Source organism: Lathamus discolor, chromosome 1, assembly GCF_037157495.1.
Source record: "Lathamus discolor isolate bLatDis1 chromosome 1, bLatDis1.hap1, whole genome shotgun sequence".
Taxonomy (NCBI): domain Eukaryota; kingdom Metazoa; phylum Chordata; class Aves; order Psittaciformes; family Psittacidae; genus Lathamus; species Lathamus discolor.
The window spans coordinates 114,666,908-114,689,849 of NC_088884.1; the positions used below are offsets into that span (position 1 = coordinate 114,666,908).

A 22,942-nucleotide genomic window follows, 5' to 3' on the forward strand; every position below is an offset into this window, starting at 1 on the left:
CCCCCGGGGTGGAAGCAGCAGCGCCGCGCCGAGCCGCCCGCGGGAAGAAGGCAGCGCTCCGCCGGGCTCCGCGCCCGCTCCGCGCCCCTCCGCTCCCCTCCGCGGGGCCATGCAGAGCCCCTGCCCCCCCGCTGCCCCTCGCCCCGCCGCTCCCTGCGCAGCCTGAGCGCCTCGCGGGGGCTCCGCGCCCCTCCGCGCCCGGCGGTGGGACGGGGCTGGCGGAGGCACAGGCGGCACAGAGAAGCTCCGCGGCTGCTGCGCGGTCCCCGGCTGCTGCGCGACTCCCCGCCTGCCCTGGCCATGGGGAAGGGGCTGGAGGGGACGGCGGCCCGCTGCGGTGTAGGACTGGGATACCTGCTGCAGACCGTGGTGCTCCCCGCCCTGGCCGTCCTGGGGGCCAGCCGCCCCGGCTCCGCGGCTCAAGGTAAGGCGGAGGGCGGGTGAGAGGGGCCGGGACACTCTCCGGCTGCGGGCTGAAAGGGCGAATTGGTGCCGTGATTTATTTTATACATTCCAGTTTTCTTTCCTGTGTGTATATGTGCGAACGGCGCTTTCCCCTTCGTGCACTGCCCCGCCGGGCTCTGGGGTCCGCTGGCCCCCGCCTGGCTGGGTCTGTGGCTGCTCAGCCTGGCTGGGACAGGCGTTTCTCTGCACACCGCCCTGAAGCGGGGTCCCGTGGTTGGCAGGGGCTGAGTGAGCCTCAGCGGCAGCCCTGGGGCGGGGTGCGGCGGGGGCCGGCAGGTGCGGAGCGAGTGTCCCTGCCGCTGCACGGCCGAGCCTCGGGCTCTGCAGGCCGGGGTCATTCGTGAGCCCCCATCGCCCCCACACCCTTCTCCTTCTCGCCTCAAACCTTATGTATCCGAAAGGAGTTACCGTGTTCCTGCGTTTCTGCTTTACTGTTTCCCTTTTTTCCTCCCTTGTCGGGGGGTCCTGGAGTACCCCTGGGTCCGTTTTCCCTGTAGCCCATGTCTAAATTCCCCTTTTCCAAATGGCAGTGTCTTACTTCTCAGTGTGCGTTGAGCGATGTCTTCAGAGCATCACAAAGAGCCCAGGCTCTCTGTGTCACCCACCAGGCAGACAGCCACAGCAGGGGGCTGTTTCTCCTGCGAGCTGATACCGGATAAACTTTCTCGGTGCTTTTCTTCTCTCTTCCCAGGAGTTAAGACCTAAAGTGGAAATGCGTGGCTTTTACTGAGCACTGGAGAGAGAGAGAGGTTGCTGCTGCGTGTGGGCAGAGCTGTGTATAGCAAGGATGTGTGGGTTCATTAAAGCTCGTGGAAATCCTTGTTATCTGCTTAACAGGAGAAAGGATTTTTTTTTTCTATATATGCCACCAAGAAATAATAATAAGCACCAAAGCTTTGGTTTGGAGCTGTTAGTATAATGCAAGTGGAAGCATGTTTGGTTTCCTGCCCCATCATCTCTGTGGAGGGGCACTTTGAGTGGGCTGCACTGATCAGATCTTAGGCTCTCCCCAGCATTACCAAGTGCACTCACTCCTCTCCTGGCCTTGCTGCCAGGAGACTGGGGCTGGTTGCTCTGACTCCCTGTGCCCCTGGCAGGCTTTCGAGAGCTGCAGACTAGCTGCTGGTGGGCTGCGTGCTCCGTACATCATGTCTGTACATGTAACAGTGCTAATCCATTTCCTGCTGATACTTACTCCATCCTCAGAGTCACGTTCCCTTACCCATATCGAGTGTTTATCTTTCAGGAAGATCAGAAATGTGGTTGTGAAAAGGTGGTAGGAGAGGAGAGGAGAGTGCATATATCACTGATGCATTATGTCTTGTTTCTTCTGTGTCTTGTATACCATCATCTCCTTTCACTGCTTGGTTTCATATTCAAGATAGGGCAGGTCTGATGTTATGTATTTAAAGGTTTTAATAGTGGCATGTGAATGTAGACTTAGATGTCAGTAGACTTACATGTCAGTAGGTATATATCGCTCTGTGTAGATGCAGAGAAAATATCCTCTTGGATAGTTGGATCTGGAGCAGAAGAGGAGCCTGCCCAGTTGCTGGCAGGACACGGGTAATTCGCATGACAGATGGCCTGAGCAGGAAAGAGAAGACCCCCTGCGTTCGACTGTTTCTGAGCCACAGGGCATACCTCACACTTTCAGAGGGTTTCTCCCTTCCACGTGTACCCTTCCTACATAACACAGCTTGGGGTGGCAAATACCCGGAGGAGAGAGCAGCCAGGCCCCCTGTGCTGAGAGGGGCACAGGACATGGGTGTGCTCATCTGCCTAGAAGGGGATGAGACCTCTTCAGCAGCATTTCCCGTTGTGCTGTATGTGATAAACTTTCACAGCCGAGTGGAAAATCCAGGGGATGTGGTTGGGATATCATAATTTGTTCTGGATTTATTTTTCCATGTATATGTGTATTTTCATGTCCTGTTTGCTCGGACCAGGCATAGAATTTGGGTGCAGTCCTGGGTTTGGTGTCTTTCCCAGAGCTGAGGGATTTTGGTTGGCGTTTGCCGTGGGGCTCTTCACATGTGTGTGTGGCGCTTCAGCAAGGCAATGAATCAACAGTTTAACTATGCCCTCTTCAGGAAGTTTTCTCATCGTGTAGCACTGGGCAAAGTTTTTCGTCTGCTTTATTTATACATTTCCAAAAATGCATTAACATTGAAATGATTCTTACCCAACCTCTTTTCCCAAAGTAATTCTCCATTCAGTCTGTCTCTTTCGAAATGGAAATACCCTTCTAGTCTTTTCGGTTGCATTCCTTTGAGAGCAATAGAAACAGGACACATGGAAGTTACACTTCAGCTGGTCTCGGTTGTCTGATTTCAGTGGGGCTGGAATCAGCTGACTTGTTTTTTAATCGTTCATGTCTTAAATACTTGCGATACCTTGAAAAAAAAAAAAGCTTAAAAGTGGTGTTTTCATGCAGCAAACGCATAGTTACGATTTAGAAAGCCAAAAAGCAGAAGAGAAAGAGGGCGTGTTCCAGTACTTGCTGCTACTACTGTTTCTTATTTTACTTTTCTTCTCCGTTCCCCAACTATCTTTATCTTTTGAAGCAGGCTAAGGCAGCTGTGAGCATTGCTGGAGCTTCTGCTTTTATGTCTTCCTTTTCCATTTCCTCATGGAAAAGAAATCTATTAACTGAATAGTTGATGGACCAACCCCCACACTCCCTGGCACAGAGATTAATATCACTGCATCTCGGCATCCTCCTGTGAGCTTCTCAGCAGAGCTAAATACGCTTTTTGTTTTATTAGCATTTCTTATCTTCTTATCTGAAGTTGTCTAAGTATTTTTTCACAGTTATCAGGAGAGAACAGGAAATGGCCACAATGATGGAGACAGACCTTAATTCTCAAAGCAGTGCGAATGGGGCCAGAGGGATAATCAGGCTAGAATCAACTCTGATCTGGCATTCACTGCATTTACTATACCTCTATGATAACCTACATCAAAATGACAATTCAAATGTCCCAGGCTGTGAGAAAAACAGCAACTGTCCCTGGGCCCAAGCACATACCCCAGCCTGGCATTTCAGTGCCATCTATAAGAACAACTTTTCCTTTTGGTTTTTCAATCAGCAGAGACTGAGTTTCAGTAGGGAATCCTTACTCTCCCCTTTTCCTTCTCCTTCCCCTCCTTCTCTCCCCACTCCACCAGACCCCTCTCTCCCCCCCCCCCCCCCAATCTTTGGGCATTAAAAGTGTTTGAAGAGTTTATCCTGTGGCCCCCACCTTTTTGGGGTGTAGATGGGATGAAAGGGAGGGTCAGGCTATATATCTGTACTGACCAGCGTGTTTCAGACAGCTTTATGGGCTAATAATGATAGTATAGGAGATGGATAGGAAAGCTAAAGGGACTACATATTGATGAATTTTTATTTCAGTTGTTCCTTTACAACAAAAGAGTACATTTCTTTTTTTTATGCCTAACCCCTCAAACCTAATTAAATCAAAGTGATAATTTAAAAAGAAAACTGTAAAAGAGCCATATGTGCAGATATTTGTCTTGCCCCAGTGCAGTCTGTATTAGCAGCAGCAGCAGTTTGAAGATGCTTGGTGCGGAAAAAGTGAAATATAACATGTGAATGTACTAACCTTTTGGGATGCTCTACTTAATTGAATACCTAAACACATCTCATTGAAAAAAGGGGGGGAGAAGGACTTAATTATCTTGATGCATCAGTGGACTGCTGGCGTTTGATCATGTAGGTGTAATAAATAGTATTTGTGTTAGTGAAATGAGGGCCAAGTAGTATTTTGTTGGGAATGGATAAGCCCCTTTGGAACATTAGTTTGTTTTAAAGTGATGTGCTCTGGCAGATTTCAGTGATGTTATCAAGTTTGGACTGGATGCAGTAGCCAAGACTGGTCCTGGGTAGTATTTTAGTACTGCAGTTGTCAGCGCTGAAAGCAAAGCAGCCACCGGGTTTTCTTTGCTGACTGAGGTGCAATTTAAGTAGGATTAAAATGAAGTGGATGGATCTGTCTGTGGAGGAGGGATTCCTCTCTGGGAACATGAGCTAGAATCTGTGCTCCTCTTCCTCTGGCTCCAGCAACTGATTGTAAGTTATGAAAAAAGTATATACATCAAATACAGCCCCCTTCTGATAGCTTCTCAGCATTACTGTCAGTGTCATTTCTTCTTCCGTACGGTAACAATGCCTGAGTGTAGCTACATGTTTCCACAATTACTGTGCATATTTACGCTTAATAGTTTTATGTGGATCATTCATCACACAACTTTTTTCTTTCTTTCTTTTCTTTTTGTTTTTTGGTAATGTCTCAAACCGTGATTATCCACTATGTCTTGGGATAGCTTTGTATGTGCCATCCAAATTCAGAAACAGGAAACGGCATTAACCATATTAAAAAGATTTTCCTAATTTAATTTTCCAAATACAGTATGTCTGAAAACAGGAATACACTCTGTGCCAAGGCCAGGCAAATCAGTTCCATAGCTGGTCTGTGCAGCAAGAGAGGAGAAAATGTGGATTATATTTATTAGACATTTACAAGTAAATAAGTTGGGTTTTGTGCAAGCTGGAGTGAGGTACTGAGGTGCAGTCTGTCCAGTTCAACTGAATGGGATGTAAAGCAGCATCTTTGGGAGGTGAGAGGAACCCAGGCTGACTAGGACAACAGTTATTTCCATACGGTAATACAGTAAATGAACAGGGTTTTGTGTTTATGTAAAATACAAAGGAGAGCTGTACTTCGAAAAGTGAAGCTAGATCTGTTTTGTGCTGCCAGCTAAGTAATCTTGTTTCAGGTAACCTGTTTTGTAGTCAATGGATATTTTTGTTGCTTTATGGTGTCTTTCCGTTTTTTAAATCACTGGGCTTTCAATGAACCAGTTCTGCTTACTTTTTCTGGAAAAAGGCATGAAAGTTGCTTTCGCAGCTTATCAGAAAAATGTGTTTTAACTGCTGTTGCAAAGGAGAATTCCTAGGTGAATGTGCATTGCTCAAAGTACTGAACAGTTTGCTGTGGTTTAGTCAGAGGATTTGACTCAGTGTGAGTCTCAAATATTCAGATCATTGGTTTGTCATTGAAAATACATCACTGGAAGCTGTCTGTGGAATAGAAGTTAATTTAATCATGGGTGCTCTGCCTATGCAATATGTTCCATATAACTATATGTCACTGTGGGGAAAAAATGGCTTTCCCTTTCACGTTTCCTCTTTCCTCCCTTTCGAGTGGGGAGAGAGTTGTGCTGGTTTGCAAAGTGCGCATCTTGTTAGCCACCCAGTGGAGGCATTCAAGTTTAGCAGGCAGCGATCTTGGCATCGGTGCCAATAAAGCAGTAATTACATCGCCTGTCATTTTCATTAGCTGCCTTAGCTTTCATGTTCGACTTGGAGGTATAAAGCAGCGCAAGCTTTTAATGGCTAAATCAAGGATTAAAAGCGAGTAGTAAGAGACGAGCAGTGTTTTTCCAGTTGGCTACAACCTCCATCAACACAGAGGCAGAATGTTATTGTTCAGAGGCACAATTCAGTACTAACTGCTTCCAAGGACTGAAGGGATGGTGGTGTTTTATGTGATTTATTGCATGTGCTTGTTAGAGTCCAGTCTCAGGAGCAGGCTCCCCTGAATCTTTCCATCATAACATTATCCAAGAGGCGATCTGAAGGAAATAGTATTAAGTCTTCTGGGAGGCAAACTGTATCCAAAGAAAGACTTAATTTGCATCATTTGTAAGCAAGCATTTGAAATTATGCTAAAAGGGAAATGGTTATAACAACGCTCATGTCGAACAAATGGGAACAGCAAAATTCCCCTTAATTTCACATGTACTTTGTTTCCCTTCGTTTAATTTAATGAAGTCATATGCAGATACTCCAAACTCCAGTGTTGTGGTGGGGACATGATTTATTTACTATTGTCATTGGTTTTGTGATAGGTCTGCTTAAACATTTGAAGAGCATCAGTCATGATTTTTGTATTCGGATTTGCCTTGGGTAAGGATGTAACATAAAACCAACTGTAAGGCGTAGATGTGCATGCTAGCTGGAGAAGGTGAAAGCAAGCCCCAGACTGTAGTTGTGTTCCAGTTGCTTTCCTTGAGGCTGCCTGTGCTCATACAAACAGCACACACAGGTAAGGCAACGACAAGTCAGAGCAGCAGGCAAGGGCTGCCAGAGGTTTTCCCAGCTTTGAGTAACCTCAGAGGTGCTTGTATACAGCTTTTCCCTTAGGTAGTCATCACTAGAACAGCTCCCTACTTGCTTTTATAACTCCACCAAATCACACGTAAGTTAAGCAGGCAACATGCAATTTCCTCCTAATTCATTGAATGCCAGTTTTTGGGGAGTCCCTTTATAGCCTGGCACATTATTATATAAAAGTCCGGGCCAGGGAAAAACTTCATGCAAAGACAGTTTCATTTAAAAATAGCCTTTTCATCAACATGGAAAATCTGGGGGAAAACAGAAAACAAAAATAGTGACCGGTTGGTTTATTTGCTGGGGGGAGGTTGAAAAAGCAACAAACAAAATCCAAGAAATCTTAATCGAAACCGGAAAATACGCAGTTCTTTTCATGAAAAGGTCAATATTTACCTCACTGGCCAAACTCTTTCTACTTTGCTCTCTGCAAATCTCTAGGTATTCAGTGAAAATGAGAAAGTTAAAAGTTGTAAAGTCTTCCAACAATAACAGTTTTCATTTCGATTTTCATTTTTCCATATATTTCAACCGGCCTAGTAAAAAACCTCACTGTTAAACTTGACTTACTGTCCTGGCTAAGAGCTGGTTAAAGCATATATTGACAGCACTTTCTAGGTTTCGCTCTCTTTTATTAAATCACATGGATACTACTTTGATAGACATTGGAATAGAGACCCCAAATTCTCACTGGTGCCAAACATGCCCTTAATGCCCCCATGGAAGGGCAGGCAGTGCTGGATTTCAGTGAGCACCTTTGCTATTCCCAAAAGCAAGCAGTGCTGCTCCAGCTTGCATGACAGTGAAATAATCCCATCGGGGCAGCGATGTCCCCTATGTCAGTATGCGATGCTGCAGTGCATCAGCACCTCCTCAGATTCCCACTTTCCTTTGTTATGGGTCCTACATAGGCAGGACAGGAGGTAGCCAAAAAGCTGTGTGTGCTTGCCCTCCCATGGGGGACATCTGCAGTTGTGTCTTTAGGATAGTTTTGCTACATGTTTGCGTTGCTCGAGACAATAGGAGTTTCTTATTTGTCATGTTGTATTAGTTATTTAATCTTTAATTCATCTTGCTGGCTTGGGAGAACAGTTGTATTTATCCCTGTTTGGCGGAGAGATACAAGGGGAATTGCTTTAGGGTGCAGAGCAAATATGTCAGGAAGCCAAAATGTGAACTTGAGGCATCTGAGTATCCAAGAGTCTGGTGCTCCAGTCCGTCCTCCTCCTCGTCTGACAAGCCCAAAGATGGATGCTACGGGGGAATGCTACTTTGAAGGCTCCTGGGTGCCTTCCTGCCTTCCCAAATGTCGAATTTGTTGGGTCTCACTAATAGTTTTCTTTTTATATCTGCTGGTATCTAGAAATATGTGTAAAAAATGAAGGGCAAACCCATACGTATGCTGTTGCTCAGAAACAGGGATGCTTCTTGCAAGCTCTGACTTCATAGTGGCAGGTGGTTTGGGAGGATTTGCTTCACTGAGTGAGATCTACAGTGTTATCCCAGATTTGGAAGGAGCAAGAGCAGATCCAGTGAATGACTGCAGCACTGTTGTAAATGGAATGAGGATCACTGCCTTGGGCTGTTTTATTTTGTTTGGGTTTAATCTGCAGTTCAGGACTACCTTACTCAAGTGTACTTCATTCATCTGAATGAACGACTTACACTCCAAAGGACCCTGTTGCTTTATGAGTCATAAAAGCTATGAAGTTGCCCAGGCAATTGGATCGGTATCTTTTTTTTCTCCCGTTGAGGTAACATTATCAACGCTAATGCTGAGGAGCTCGGATAGGTTTTACTGGCCTGGCAACAGCTGAGCATTTTCTTGTTAGGTAGCTGCTGCCAATCCCTTTTTAGTTATTTTCAAGAAGTAAAGTAGCTTTATTTCTTAGTCTCATATTGAGTGAGAGGTTGAAGTGTTAAGCTCTGTGGATTAACGGTGTATCCTTTGAGAAAAAGGAAAGCTTGTGTTTTTCTTGGTCCCCTGACTGCTGGATGCAATTGTTTGAGAAATCTTGAATTTCATCAGCTAGATACAAGGAAACATGCAAGTAAGCCTTGAATGATCTCTCGAAAGATGTTGACTCTATTGCAGCCGTTTTGGAAAGTTGTTTGAACTGATAGCTGTTCCCCAGGCATTTCTTTGCTTGAATTTAGTGCATTTCACATCAGGCAGTGACGTGAAATAAACCAGAGGGTTTTTAGTAATTCAGAGCTTCTTGGAGAGCTATATTCCAATTATAAATTTGCTAAAATGACAGCTGGAACATGAATTGCTGCACTCTTATGATATGGTGTATTTATTTATTGTTTAAATATATCACTTGTCTTATCCAGTCCCAGCATATGTGTTTATGCTGTGAAGTTTACATAGTGAGTGAAAATAATAATATGGTCTCTCTGAATGATGTTAATTGCAGTTCAGTCTTACTGAAATCAAGTAATAAGAAGTGGGACAGAGTAGCAAGCAAGACTAAGCCTGTTGTTATATGCATTGGATTTACCTACACTGACTACAGCACAGGTAATTACTGGGAGTAATTCAGAGTACAGACATGCACACTGCCTTAGTCAGAATTAATTAACTCTTTCAGTAATATGTCTCCTAGTTTTGCCAGTTGCTCAGGAAGTTAGTGCGGATGTATTATCTCACCTTTCCCTATAACATCAACAACTTCATGTGTCCACCTGGTTGCTCTGCAGCTCTGTGTGTATGAAGGAAGAGTGGCTATGGCAAGCGGTGAATAGCCAGGGCTAGCAGGGTAATGATGCAGTGTTCAGACTGAAATTTCAGGTTGTCTGCAGTCAGATAAGACTAAAGATAAATCTCTGCTCCTTGATATTTTCTTTTACTTTAGAATTAGGACAAAACTAAGTGGTGTTCTCCACTAGGAGAAGATAAAGTTTCCCCTGTTAAACCTGATCATTTCGGATCTGAAAAATGGGAGTTGACCATGGGAACTAGAAGTCTACTTGGTTAAGGAATGGGCCTATAATTAAATGATGAAGAATGTGCCTTTGTACTGGTGTCATTCACTGAAAATCTCACTGAATTGTCTCTTGAAATACCAGTATTCCTTGCTCTAAGCTTTTTGGCCCCAAAGCTGCACTCATTTTTGGCAAGTTATCATCCCCATTACAAATTCCTTTCATGCAGATGTTGCAAATGTAGCTTTAGGGACTTCCTTTCTGCTTCCTCACCAGTTTCTGAAGATGAGAGCAACTTTTTTGGTCTCTTGTTCAATAAAATGCAGTAGTCTTATACAGCACATCTGTGCTGGGACAAACATGAGTGCTGGTTTGCTTCCTCCTCATGGAAACTAGTTGTGCTGTAACAAATAGGTAGTTCCTAATTCCTTAGTTCCTAAGTAACTAGAAAGTTTGCAGTTAGGAAGTTCAGTACTGAGACCTGTCAATTTACTATCAGTTTCCCTTTGTTTTTTTAAATCACTGGTGCTTATACCAAGGATATACTTACACTGTCTTACCTTGTATACAAGGCCAGGTTATGACCATCAACAAATATAGCTCCATTAATTTCAAATTCAGTGTATGTCAAAAGCTTATCTGGTTCTGTGTTAAAAATAGGTTGACACGGTTGAGTGAGATTCTAGGCTGGACAGACCTTGATCTCACTGTTCCATTTGTTTGTTGGGTTTTTTTCTAGGAAGTCTTTTTGTGTTTTCTTTTCTCTTTTGTTTAACTCAATAATTTGAGTAACTTTGAGACTTTCTATTTCTGTTTCCTGTAGCGATGTGGCTCTTTCCTGTGGAGGGGTTAACACAGTGACTCACTGGAAATCATGTTGGTGAGATTCTTCCAGTAGATGTTTTTTCTCTTGCGTTTTGTCATGTTATTTCAGATGAGAACACTGACAGCCAAATGTCACCAACTGTAGGCAGATATCCACGTAAATATCTATTACACACAAATGTGTGGCAATTTCCTGCCTTGGCAATCAGTCAGTTTTGAACTAAAGACCTCTACTATTAAAAGCCTGGGCTTTGAAGACTTCAGTCAGAAATGCAACCTAGTAGCTGGTAACAAAAGCGGTTATTATCCTGGTTCAGGCAGTAGAATGAGAAGTGTCATATGCCTTTCGTGAGTACAGGAAAAGACAAAATTATTTAGCTCCCGCTAGCTTTTGTCCTTTGCTTGTCCTGCACTATTTTGTATGGTGTTCTTTTTTCTTCTAAATGTTATATGTTAATTCTTTGTAGCAAACACAGCTATTAGATAAAACCTTCCAAATCTAAAAAAAAAAAAAAAAAAAGAAAAAGAAAATCCTAATCTACTTCCTTGCTTTATAAGCAATTCTTTCATTTTGTAGTATCTAGAAGAAAGTCTTCAATTTGCTTTTATAAGAAATATTCTCGGAGAAAACCAAATTAAAATGACAAAGTGACATTGTCTGGACTATTCATCTTCTGTATTTTACTGATGAGCTTATTTTCTGAATATTTGGTTTCTTTGCAAAGATCCTTTCTTATACGGAAATTAATGGATGGCAGTACCTCGATCAGATTTTGCTTTTTGTCTGATTAGTTTCATGAGGTTGCTTGGGATTTACTCACTGGAGCACGACAAGGAAAGTTCAGTCTTCTGTCTTTAAAGTTTTATATCCATTAGTTACCAATGCGGAGCACATATTTTGCTCGTGGAGGCCAGGCTGAGGTTAAGTTGGTTTTAAAGATAACAGTAGATTCCAGCGTCCTTGCATTTGTTTTGTATTTGGTGACAGTCACTAAATCAGAGGAAGGAATGTTCAAACAACACACTTGAGGGAAAGCGATTTTTATAGAAAGGGCCCATTCCTGCTAATAGCCAGTAACTGCACATAACCCCACTGACATTAAAAGTCCATTAGCAAAGCCCAGTTTAAACACCAGCTGATGCTATGTCAGCTAAATGTACATTGGAATTTTTCATGTAACACAGCAATAGCACTTCTGTAATTTCTCTAAAACTATGTACATTAAGGAAAGCAAATGTCATCTGATAGTAGTAAGATGAAGAGTTCATATTGAAGTGGGGAGGACTGTAATCAAACTGAAGTTACCATCTGGTTGCATTAACAAGAAAAGCAGGGAGTGTCAGGTTTCTGAATTAAAGCTAGATTAACAAATCCAGTATATAGGCTTCTGAAACACAGGATAAGCACAGAGCTGCTTATCTGCTTGGTTCTTTATTGTTAAATACATTACGACCTTGTTTGAGGAAAGTTTCTGCTGAAGTCATTAAGATGCTTTGTCATGTGGAGCACTGGCTTGCCATGGGCAAAAAAAAAGGTTATTTGCTGGCTATTTAGGAAATATGTCTCATTGCAGCAGCATGAGAACATTTAAACTTGTCAAGATAGTGTTTGTATGCTTATGGACTTAAGTTCTAGTTAACCATTGGTTCAGGAAATAGAATCTACCCATCTCAGTGGATCAAAAAGAATGTTGAGAAATATGTACAAAAAATAGTGTGTGCTAAAGAGGAGTGTGGTAGGGGATGAGCTTGTTATTCATCTTCAAAAGCAACCAGCAGACTGATGTCCAGTACTGTGGTCTTGAGACCCACTGAAGAACACTGTAGCACCCAGTTTGGCAGTCGGTCTAATTCTGAGAAGACACTTTGAAGTCTATTTTGAAAATAGATCTTGTGCTATAAAGCCATTATGGAGACGGGCGAAGGGTTGCTTAGGAAGTTAATGTGAGAGCTGGAAACAGAGGGATAATTAGCTTCTTACTGACACGCTCCCAAGTACGGCTAAGTATCACTGTAACCTCCCCTGCCTCCTCTTTGCAGTTATCCATCCATTAGTGAAACTTTGTATAAGTACTGACAGAAGGAGAGCCTGAATGCCTGATGTGAGTAGACATACCACTGCAAAAATCCTGTGAACGCATCTGGAGCGCTCACTTAAACTCTTAACAAACTGTGTTAGTAGTGCAAAACTCTTGACTGTGTTATGAGGCTGAACTTGATGTTTTTTGTCTTGCCAAGTTGAAGGAGTTGACATCAGTAGCATGCCCAGAACGGATCCTGTGTTTGAGAACCACAGAGTTTAAGGAGAGTAATTCAATTGCATTTTTTTCCCCCTTCTGGAACATAACATGTAAACATATTACTGAAATAAAGCCTGGTTTTAATTACGAGCAGTAACTTTTTCATGTTGACAGATTTTCACATGGAAAGCTTTATTGAAAATGAGAGAAGACCTTTTTGCCATCATTAGTTCTTGCTGCTTAGTGCTTTTATCGAGTACAGTAAAATACCATTTGTAATTAATTCCAAGCTTATATGGACATGTTTAATATAATTACCAAACAAAATCCTGTTTACTGACATATTGCTTATGAAACTAGTCTGAATAATCTGGTCTCTGGCACGCATAAATCAGGCAGTAATAACAGCTGTAAATATTTCACAATATACTTAGAGTGCTTTGATTTTAATGCTGAATCCACTTCTGAGTTTTAGGGATAAAACAGGTCAGATATTACTTTTCGCATATGTTCTTTCTTAATCTGTTACACTGCTTTGCCTAAAAGTTACTTAAGAAAAAATCATTATTGTATTAGATTATAAAAAAGTAAATATAGACATGTTCATGAGCTGGGAGAATTATGTAATTGAATTATGCAGGAGCTAACAAAATGATGCTGTTCACGTTGGCACGGAACAATTGCTCTAATACAGCTGTGAATTTTTTTCATTGGAAAAGGCATTTCAGTGCCAATACTCTTTGTCTTTCTCAAAGTTTTACTATTTTTATCTGACTATTCAGTGCAATATGTCTATTGTGCACTGAATGTATATTGTACTCTAAGCCCGAAACACGTGCATAAAACTGTTAGAAGCCATTTGTTATGCAGCTGATTTGGGTGCCAAAAGGGCTGTGAAAACTGAAGGTTTGGGGACCTGGGAGACTGTGTTCTGAGACCCTCTTTCTGGGAAGGCTTTAAGCCTGTATTTAAATAGAAGGAGGGAGACCGAGAGTCTGTCTACCACAGAATATTTGGGGTTGCATGAAGCTGCAAAACCATCTTTGTGAATTAGAACTGTGCGTGTAGTTTGTCCAGTTCAGCGGAAGGCCTTGAAATTTCAAGAAAGATTTATAGTCATCCCCCAAGTCATTTTCCCGTCCCAAACAAAGACCTTAAAAAAGCAGTTGGGTGAAACAAAACATTTTGCAATTTTTGTTTGCTTGGGAATGTTCTTTAACCTCTAAAATAAACCAAGAAATAAAGTAATCAAAGTGCTATTTTGAAAGTCAAATTTGAAAAATGTTCACTTTGGGGATTATTTTTTTTTTATTTTTTTTTTTCCCAGTTGCATTCCCTCGCAGAAGTTGGTACAAATTTTAAAATTTTATGGCCATTGTGCTCTCTGAAGAACTTATTAGTCTCCAAAACTGTGCCAGGCTCTCTTATGAATGCTGTCTCTTCTAAGCCATGAGCCTCACCCAATGGAGGAAGATGAAGATCTGTGGCGTAATTGGCACACTAAGCTGCCAATAATATATTCTGCAGTTAGTTAAGGACAATAAATGATTCCACGCAGTCACTTATGCAAGTAAATGCCTGTATCAAGCAAAACATGGGATGTTCTGATTTTGTCTCCTGTCGGGGATATGTCTGACTTCAGCACGATTTTGCTACAGTTTCTATTGTTATGATATCTAGGCATTATGGAATTTGCTGGTACAAATGCATTTCTGACTCCCGAGTCATGAAAATAGCTCTTACTTGACTAGAAAACAGTAAGGACTTTCAACTGTATTTGCTTCTTTTTACTGTTCCTTTATGCGTATCAACAAGATCAGCCAGACTTTTGAAGTGTCTTGTTTTGAGCCATGGACTTTAGCACTTTCATGGAAGTACATTAGTTGCGAATTGCATTTGCCACAGGGTCTGTAAGGTCAAAATTAATCTTAAAGCACTATTGATTACTTTTTGTCAGCTACTGAAGTTTAGTTTGTTTGAGTAAAGTAACTTTTACCAGCAGTGCAAAGTAAAAAATGTTGTATTGCTTGTTTTCTGAAATGGCATCTGGAAAACAGATACAAATACTGGACTGTTTATTATCACTTGTGCATATTGTAATGTATCAGGGAAGGTTTTGTTAAAGGTAGACCTTAAAAGAAAACCATGTTCTTTAGTGACTAGATTTCATCCACCTTTGCCTCGCTTTTAGATGGTCAGTATTTTACAATAAATTAGTACATTTTGATCAGTATAATAACCTGTGGTGTCACTTGATACTTATGATCAGTATCAAGTGTCCCTATCAACACCCTGTGGGCACATACATGGCTATGATTTGCAAAGGTATTACTGTAAATTATATAGCAGGTTGTTGTTTCTGGAGAGGTGGCAGGATTCCTGAATGCAGTACTTTGATTTTTGGAAAGCAGAAGTACCAATTCTTAGGTTTCTGTAGTGTGAGAACTTGCACTGAAGTGTGAGTCAGTGCTTGAGAACATTGCGGTACATGAACAATATTAAATTGCTTTGTTATGTGTATGTGCAGGCTGCATCCAGACACTGTCATTGGGAAGTTATTAGTATATATAATTACCTAACCATAAGGAATTTCTGGACTGAAATAGCTTATGTAAGCCTATGTGTCTCCTTCCCACAAACCCAGCTTAAAGGCTCATGCAAGTCTCTTGCCAAGGAAGTGTCTTGCTGACTGTAAAATATTACTTGGGAAGATGCACTTACCTGCAAGGGTAAAGACCTTACTGGATAATAGCCCTACCTTCAAAAGTCAGTTCTTCTGACTTGTGCCCTGGGTTGTTTATCAAATGCTGGGTTGTTTCATATTAGGTGTGTTGACCTTTAGATTTTGGCTGCTGCCATTATCTAATCAGGAGCAGGAGTCTTCCTACAGGAGCCACATTCATTAACGAGAATTTGTGCAACACGTAGCTTTCATGACTTGAGGGCTAGCAGATCGGACTTGTGTGCGTGAAAACCCAGTAGTCATAGCAGTGCGGGTCTGGAATTCGAGAAGGCCAAAGGTGTTTTGATTAGTGAGGAAATGGATACCAGCTGGGTTTTTTTATGCTTATAAATATATGTAACTGTATTTAGGCATACAGGTAAATTGTGTATGCCACTTAGCTCCATCTGTTCCTAATAAATTTCAGCCCAAAGGCTTGAAGTTTTGAAACTTCTGATCATTCTCAGATAGGTGAACTTTCTAAGTGGAACAGCCAGCCTTCATAAAATGTGTTGCCAACTGAGCCTCTCGTTTTGTGTAAACCAACACAGCTCCCCTGCAGTCAGTGAGTGCCTCAGTTCTGCACCACCCCAGGGTTGTTAAGTTAGGACTTCTGTAAGACTGTTCATGCTGGAGAGATCTCTATCTCATCTGTTTGGACAGAAAAGTGTTCCAGGACTCTAAGAAAGCTTTTTAAAGAGTGGAAAAAAAAAAAAAAAAAGGAGCAGACATGGCAGAGTACATCAGAGAGAGATCCGGTGTTAACAAAAAGATTCTTTGCCATTAAAATGAGGAGGAAAAACGTTTGTATCTTTACAAGATCTTGTCCCACTTAAGAGAGCCTAAAGAAGAGATAGGCATCTAGAATGGCAGTTATTGGGTAAAATGCTGGTGTATGACAAGTTATTTTGGGATCTTTGTTTTTTAAAATATTATTATTGTTTTAAGTTTTCATAGTCACCCACCATCCTACGTATGCAAAGACTTAACAATTAAAAAGAAAAGCTTCTATGTTCACATTGTGCCCGCTCTCTACAGATATTTGTTCTCAGAACGTCACCCTACTTCTGATCAAAACCTGAGATGAACTTTTCTCAGTAGGTCTCTGTACCATCACAGCCATTTTCCTAGCTATGACAACAGTGGGTCACTTTTGATCATCTTAGGGCATATTTACAAAAACAAAACTAAAACTCAATTTACCTCATTGTCTTCTCTCAAAGTAGGCAATGGAAAATTTAAAACATACAAAACCAGACCTTTTAGGATTAGCAGCTTCAAATGCGTATTAGCAAGAGTGCAAAAAATAAGTTTATTTGGGGAATTGAGAGTTTTGAATATACTGAAGTTTTTATTTTTATTCCCTGATTGGTAAGACAAATACTGCACTGTATAAAGTAGTTAAAGCGTCCTCTTTCCCCCAGAATACGTTTTTATAAATAGAAGGTATAGACTAAACATTATTTTCTTTTGCATGAAAACTTGGGATGGGAACAAACTGTACTGCGGGATTCCATGCTGTAGAAAGGCAGGAACAGAGGAGTACGTATTTACTAGCCACTTCAAACCCACAAGACAGGCAGAAATGCACGCAGGCAGTCTCTTTAAAGGTTACCAAAGCATGTTACGCATGGGCCTACTTGGGGCAAGAAAGGGGAGATGGTGGTAAAGTAGCTAGTCTGTTCTGTTGGGTCACCAGCATCCACAGGGGACTGGTCCTGGCTAGTGACCACGAGGGGCTATGCAGTCTTTACCTGCAGCTGTCTGCAGCTGAGTGGACTGAATGTGGCCCTGACATAAACCGGGAGAAGCAGGAAAGTTACCAGCAGTGGGTGTTCATAAAGAAGCACTGGAGAAATGTTTGAAGAGGCAAATGCTGCTCTGGGAAAGACCTCAGGATCCTCTCTTCAGGCTGGAAAACGAGTCTGTATGAGTTGAGGCAAGCAGGGGAGGAGAACTTGAATGCCAGCAGAAAAGGCATGAATTTAAGTGTTTTGTTTTTAAAAGAAATGTGTCGTTATCTATATGAACTAGCTATGATATTGTGGCCATGAGGGATATTAAATAACAGAGGTACTTTAAAAACAAGACAAAAAGTTAGTATTGCCCCCATGTTATCTCCTGCTGTTGTTGTTTTGACCTGGTTTGGTTTATTTCACATTAATGTGAGGCTGTCCCTTATCCACCTGAGGAATCTTGCAGAATTGAGAGGGGAGCACTTAGAACAATTTTCTGAATTGGTCCATCTAGCCACTAGATAAAAGATATTAGAGGGTCATTGTTATCTTTGTATGCAAGAGGAAACTGTAAAACCCAAAGACAGTATAAAACAGCATCTCACAAGCTGTCGGAGTGGGGAATTTGGAGTGAAGTAAGTGGAAAGTCTTAGTGAAAAGGCCATGGATCAGGCCCTTGGTTTTTGAGTGCTAATGCTGCTGCCAGGGCAGAGCCACATGTTGTCTATGACTCTCCTGTTGGGATGCTGAGATAGGTAGTGTTCTGGTGCGCTCGCTGGGTACACTAAACTGTAAATTACATAAAAGGAACTGACAAAGTCAATTTCAGCATTGTGGTGCTTCATACCCATCGAAAAATGTCAAAGAAAATTTAAAGCATAAATGAGAGTACAGGCACAGTTCTGTAAAAATCCTTTCTCTTGTGAGCAGTCCTATTAACCTTCAAAGTGTGATGACACTTCTGCCAGTATCTGTGTTTCAGTGTGTGAGTAATCACATGCCTCTAATATGCAGCTTTGCAAGGTTATGGCCTAAAATGAGTAGTCCCATCAAAGTTTCCCAGCGGGATCAAGAACAGTCCCTTAGGAAGGAGTTCAGAGCAGGAACATAACTTCTCTGAAGAATTCTTAATCTAAACTCCCCACTGCAGGAGTTCTCATCAAAGAAGTTTTGATTATGTCTATTGATTACAGGGTTTTTTTTCCATATCTCAAAGAGTAAATCGAAAGGTCATTTTTTATATTGGTGTGCAAGGAGTTTTATTGATTCTCTTTTATAAGCCATTAATGAAATCTATAGAAGCCTAACAAGATTGTATAGTTAACCTTGGCGAGATTGCCTGCTCTTTTAACATGTGCAGAAAAGGGAAAATACAATGTTCCATTTTGGTGGGTTAAATTATGTGGGAGCAAGTGAATTTCATGGAATCAAATACCTCTTAGCACAGAAAGAGAGCATGATGTATCTATACTAACCCATTAACTCCAAAATGTGCTTAGCAGAGATTTTTTTTGGAATACTTTGTTTTCCTGCCTAATGGTACCACATATTTATCACTATGAAAACAAGCAGGGAAGTCAATCACTCACTATGCATGCCAGAAATGCCTTCCATAGTCACAATGGTGGTGTGTCAAGAGTCTGTCCCACTTTAAAAGAACAGGCAGGATTTATCCTGGAAATGTACCAAAACGGACCAATCTTTCTCAAAAATATGAAGCTGGGATCAATTTTGCAAAGTTAAAATAAACAGTAGTCACATTTGACCCACTATATTATGCTAACAGAGGAAGAAATGTAAAGAGCTGTGGGTATCTACAGATTTGGCTTGGTACACACTAAACATGATACATTGGATTAAAAAATTACCCACCAACTTAAAAGCTATTCATAATAAAATTTGGGAAGAATTTTCAGTCTATGATTTCATTCCAAATTATTTTCTTAAACATATTTTTTTTATACCAGTTACATTAATGAAGACCATCTTGGCTACAAAGTACAAAGCTAATGCCCCCTGAGAAAGGATGCCTTTGCATAGTGGAAGCTCAGAAGCCTTTGAGTGAATGTCACATATTTTTATTTGCAGTAGGAAAAACATATTGGAGAGAGGCAAGTATAATTATCTCCATTTTTAGATGGAAACCAGAAGAGTGGGCGGCAGAACTGGGTAGCGAACAGACACAGGAATTCCCCCTCTGGTGGGCTCACAGAAAACATGGAAGTAATTTGTGGCATGAAAATGGCTGGTGTTGCTTGTTTCCATCAAAAGGCCATGGAGAAAGTAGGAAGCAGGCGCTGAGTTTTTACACCACAGTCTGAACTTGGCTTCAGTGGGTGACCGGCAAGCTGTGGGTACAGACGAAATTAGGAGTGGGGCTCCTGATGCTGATTTTTGGCTCTGCAGACCTGTGGTGAGAAGTGCCTGGCTGCAAAAGCCCAGCTGGAGGAGCCCTGTCCTGCAGAGCCATTTGTCCTGCTTTGCCAGTGTCTCAGAGGGGCAGCCCTCTATGGCTTGCTCCGTGCCATGGGGTTATGAATGAGTCTGTGTGATTTTAAAGACACCCCTTACATGGCTTTTCTGTTACTCACTGTGTTCTGCTGACAGACAGGGTACGCCACAAAGTCACCACACACTAGCTGTATAATATGCAGAGTTTATTAAACAAGCACGCTAAAGCCAATACGCACACTAAAAGCAAGCCCACTAATGTGAATTAGGTAAATATCTCTCTCTATATATAGAGAATAAGTACAATAAGTCAAATCAGAGATGTAGGTATATAAGTAAAGCACCAAATAAAGTTAGCAATGCATTAGATCATTACTGTATAGAGAGAATAAGAGATTAAGATGAAATACATCACCAGTTACCACTGAATCATAATCTAGGCCCACATTTCCAGCTGGGAAGCCCCATTGCAGCCGATGCCAGGAGTCTCAGGTAACTGGGAAAACTCCTGTGCGGTGCATCCACCCATAGGTGAGGCTTCTCTCATGGCCACAAGAGGGTCCCACTTTTATGCCCTTATCAAAACAACTGGCTTTATGCCAGATCTCCAATCGTTTACTTGTGTGAACATGCAGTTTCTTGTGATTTCACTGTTCTCCACTCTGACAGCAATGGCCAGGCGCCCCAGTGCAGCCAAGTATGAAGGTCTTAGAACAACTGCACACCTATGTTTTCCTGCCTCTTTCCAACAAACAGTCACCATGAGCACAAACATATATACTCTGCTGAATACACTGTGGCAAACAGCATCCTTTGTTACAGTTCTCAGTCATGAAAGGGAATCGGCTCCCAGCTAGGTTCCCATCCATTACACACTGCCCTTGTAAAAAAACTCCTTTTCCCCACACTGAATGGACAGCCTTCCCAGAGCATTTCCAAGACCATTTAGCAGTGAAGGTGAGGGGATGCAGGTCTACCACTGCCCTGTGCCCCACGGGGCTGTGCTCGAGTAGGTGACTGTGTTGGGTTTTTCATGAAGGAGCCATGCAGCAATGCTGCATGCTTGAAGTCTAAACAGGTGGAAGTCCCTCAGGGTCTTGGTGCAGTTACTGAAGTGCCTTCACTTCACCCCTGCGTCAGGCACCGGTTTTATTTTAGGAGGGTGGAATGGGCTGAAGATGGTTATCTGCAGTTGCTGGAGGGGCATCAAGTAGTGGGTCAAGACTTTGCCTTTGCCCAGAGTGTGAATGGCTCTGCATCTCAGTCTGGAGCTCCAGTCTTCAGAAAACTGCAAAATCAGGCTGTAAAGAGATATATCCCACAACAGAGAAACAGTCTTCAGCTGTGCTCTTGCACTTCTGTTGGCTGTCATGAAACGGAGGGCTAGATGTTTCTGCATTTCTCAGCTCATGAAACACATACAGGTTTGTATTTTTTATAAGTCGCAGTATGTGTTCTATTACTGGTTTGGATTTTGAGTAATGACCATTAAGGCTCTGGCATTTATGAAATTATGCCTGCACTGGAGATCTGCAGTACATTAGCCTCTCTTTATTTCCTCCTTTGGAAGATGTATCTGGAGAATCCATTGCTTGGGTCTCCCTGTGTGGGAGCACCCCAGAGAACAGCTGGAGTAACCTTCTGAGATACTGTAAGAAAACGGAAGGATTACCTGAACAACACGTCTAAAATGCATGAGGTAAGTAAGTGGATCAGAGGGACAGGCAGGCATGTTACCTTTTGTTTTCATGTATAAGTAATACAAGGAATAAGGGTTTGGTTATTTTCCTTTTAGTTGAACATTTTGGTTAAAATTCCCTGCAGTTTGGAGATGTCAATACATCAGTAGACTCATGTATTTGAAAGTTAAAGGCGTCTTGATGGCTGCTAATACTTAGTTTTTACTTCAGCTAGGCTGCTGAATTTTTATTTATTGATCAGATGAGCATGTAGGGTTAAAGGACCAAAAAGTATCTGGACTCAATTTGTAAGGAATAAGAAAAATAGTATAGGCTATCCCCAGGCTCATTTCCAGGCAGTATGCTTCCAAGAAGGCAGACACTTCCAGTTTTGTAACAGAAAATACTGAAAAAATACTGGGAGATAACTGAACAGATGGAGAGATTAAAAGATGAATGGGTGGATGCAAAGATGAAGAGAGATAGTTGGGATTAATCCATCCTTTGCAAGCATAGTATATGCTGCAGACGTGACTACTTTCTGTGTGCTTGAGAGAGTGTTCAATGGCTTCGGCAGCCAGGCTGGGGGGTAGGAGAGAGGGTGCTGAGCTGTCTAAAAATACTTGTGCACAATCCAGCTGACCGTAGAAGTGAGTCTGAACAAAGCTGGTTTTAGCACATTGCAGTGGAGGAGGCATTTGGCTGCTGGGGAGTGATGGCCCCGTTTGCTGTCCTGGTGACTCAGATTTCTCTGTCCCCAAACTGCACACACCAGCCTCCTTTGTGCTTGCAGGTGAGTGCATGTGCCGATGATGAGTCTACCAGTAAAATAAAAGCTGTTGCGAAGCCTTTGTCAGAGATGTTGCTGCCTAGCCCTCTGTCTGGCTTCTGCAGCTTGCCCAGGTCACTGATTCACAACGTAGAAGGAGGATAACATAATTCAAAGGGGAAATAATAACCACTGACCTAGGGGTGCTCCTCTTAAAGTGGTTTCTGGGGTTTCTCCAGCAGTCATTGTGCTTCAAACATCCCATGGTGGAGTCACGCAAAACTGTTAACCATTTCCAAAAGCCTTGGCCCTGCTCTATGGGTGAGCTGCACCTTACCCCTGGCTGTGCTGGGTCCTCCCACCCGGCATTTCCCATCAGTCTGGGAATCCATTAACATTCAGAAACTCTTACCTGTATTTTGGCATTTATTGCTTTACAGAAGCTAAGAAGTGATGACCTGTGCTACAAGGCTGGCTGGTTTTATCTTTCCTTTGATACTACTGGCTTCTCTGAACAGGATGGAGATGGTGGCTTCTCCGGGCTAAATGAGGCTTCTTTCCTGATGCTGAATTTGACAGTATCTTTGTTACTACTCTGTTTTATACCTTTGGGTCCAAATTGGTGTTTGAATCCCAGAAATGGCAGTATCCTGCACAGAAGTGCTACCAGGGTACAGCAGTATTGGTACTGAATATGCTTTAAAAGGCAAACTATGTTCCCCACAAGTTCAGAAGCAGGGGTTAAAGCCTAGGTAGGTATGTTCTAAGCACTTGCACTCACTTCACTGGTCTCATAACTACAGCCAAGAAATCATACTTTGGACAAGTGGCAAAAAAACACAAAACTTGCTTTTAGGAAGTGCAGAACAAGAATTCAAGCTTCATACAAGTGATTTTTAGCTACAAAATGGGACTCTGTTGCAGTAGCTTTTAAAGTATCCTTGCCTTT

At 42.1% G+C, this 22,942-nt stretch overlaps 1 protein-coding gene across 1 annotated transcript in view; it reads left to right on the top strand.

Moving 5' to 3' along the window:
• The first annotated feature begins 300 nt into the window (after positions 1 to 300).
• UNC5C (unc-5 netrin receptor C) overlaps positions 301 to 22,942 on the top strand; it is a 254,616-nt gene continuing 231,974 nt past the window's right edge. The window contains exon 1 of the mRNA XM_065691615.1: positions 301 to 424. Within this exon, the coding sequence (XP_065547687.1) occupies positions 301 to 424 (124 nt within the window). The remainder of the gene's footprint in view (positions 425 to 22,942) is intronic.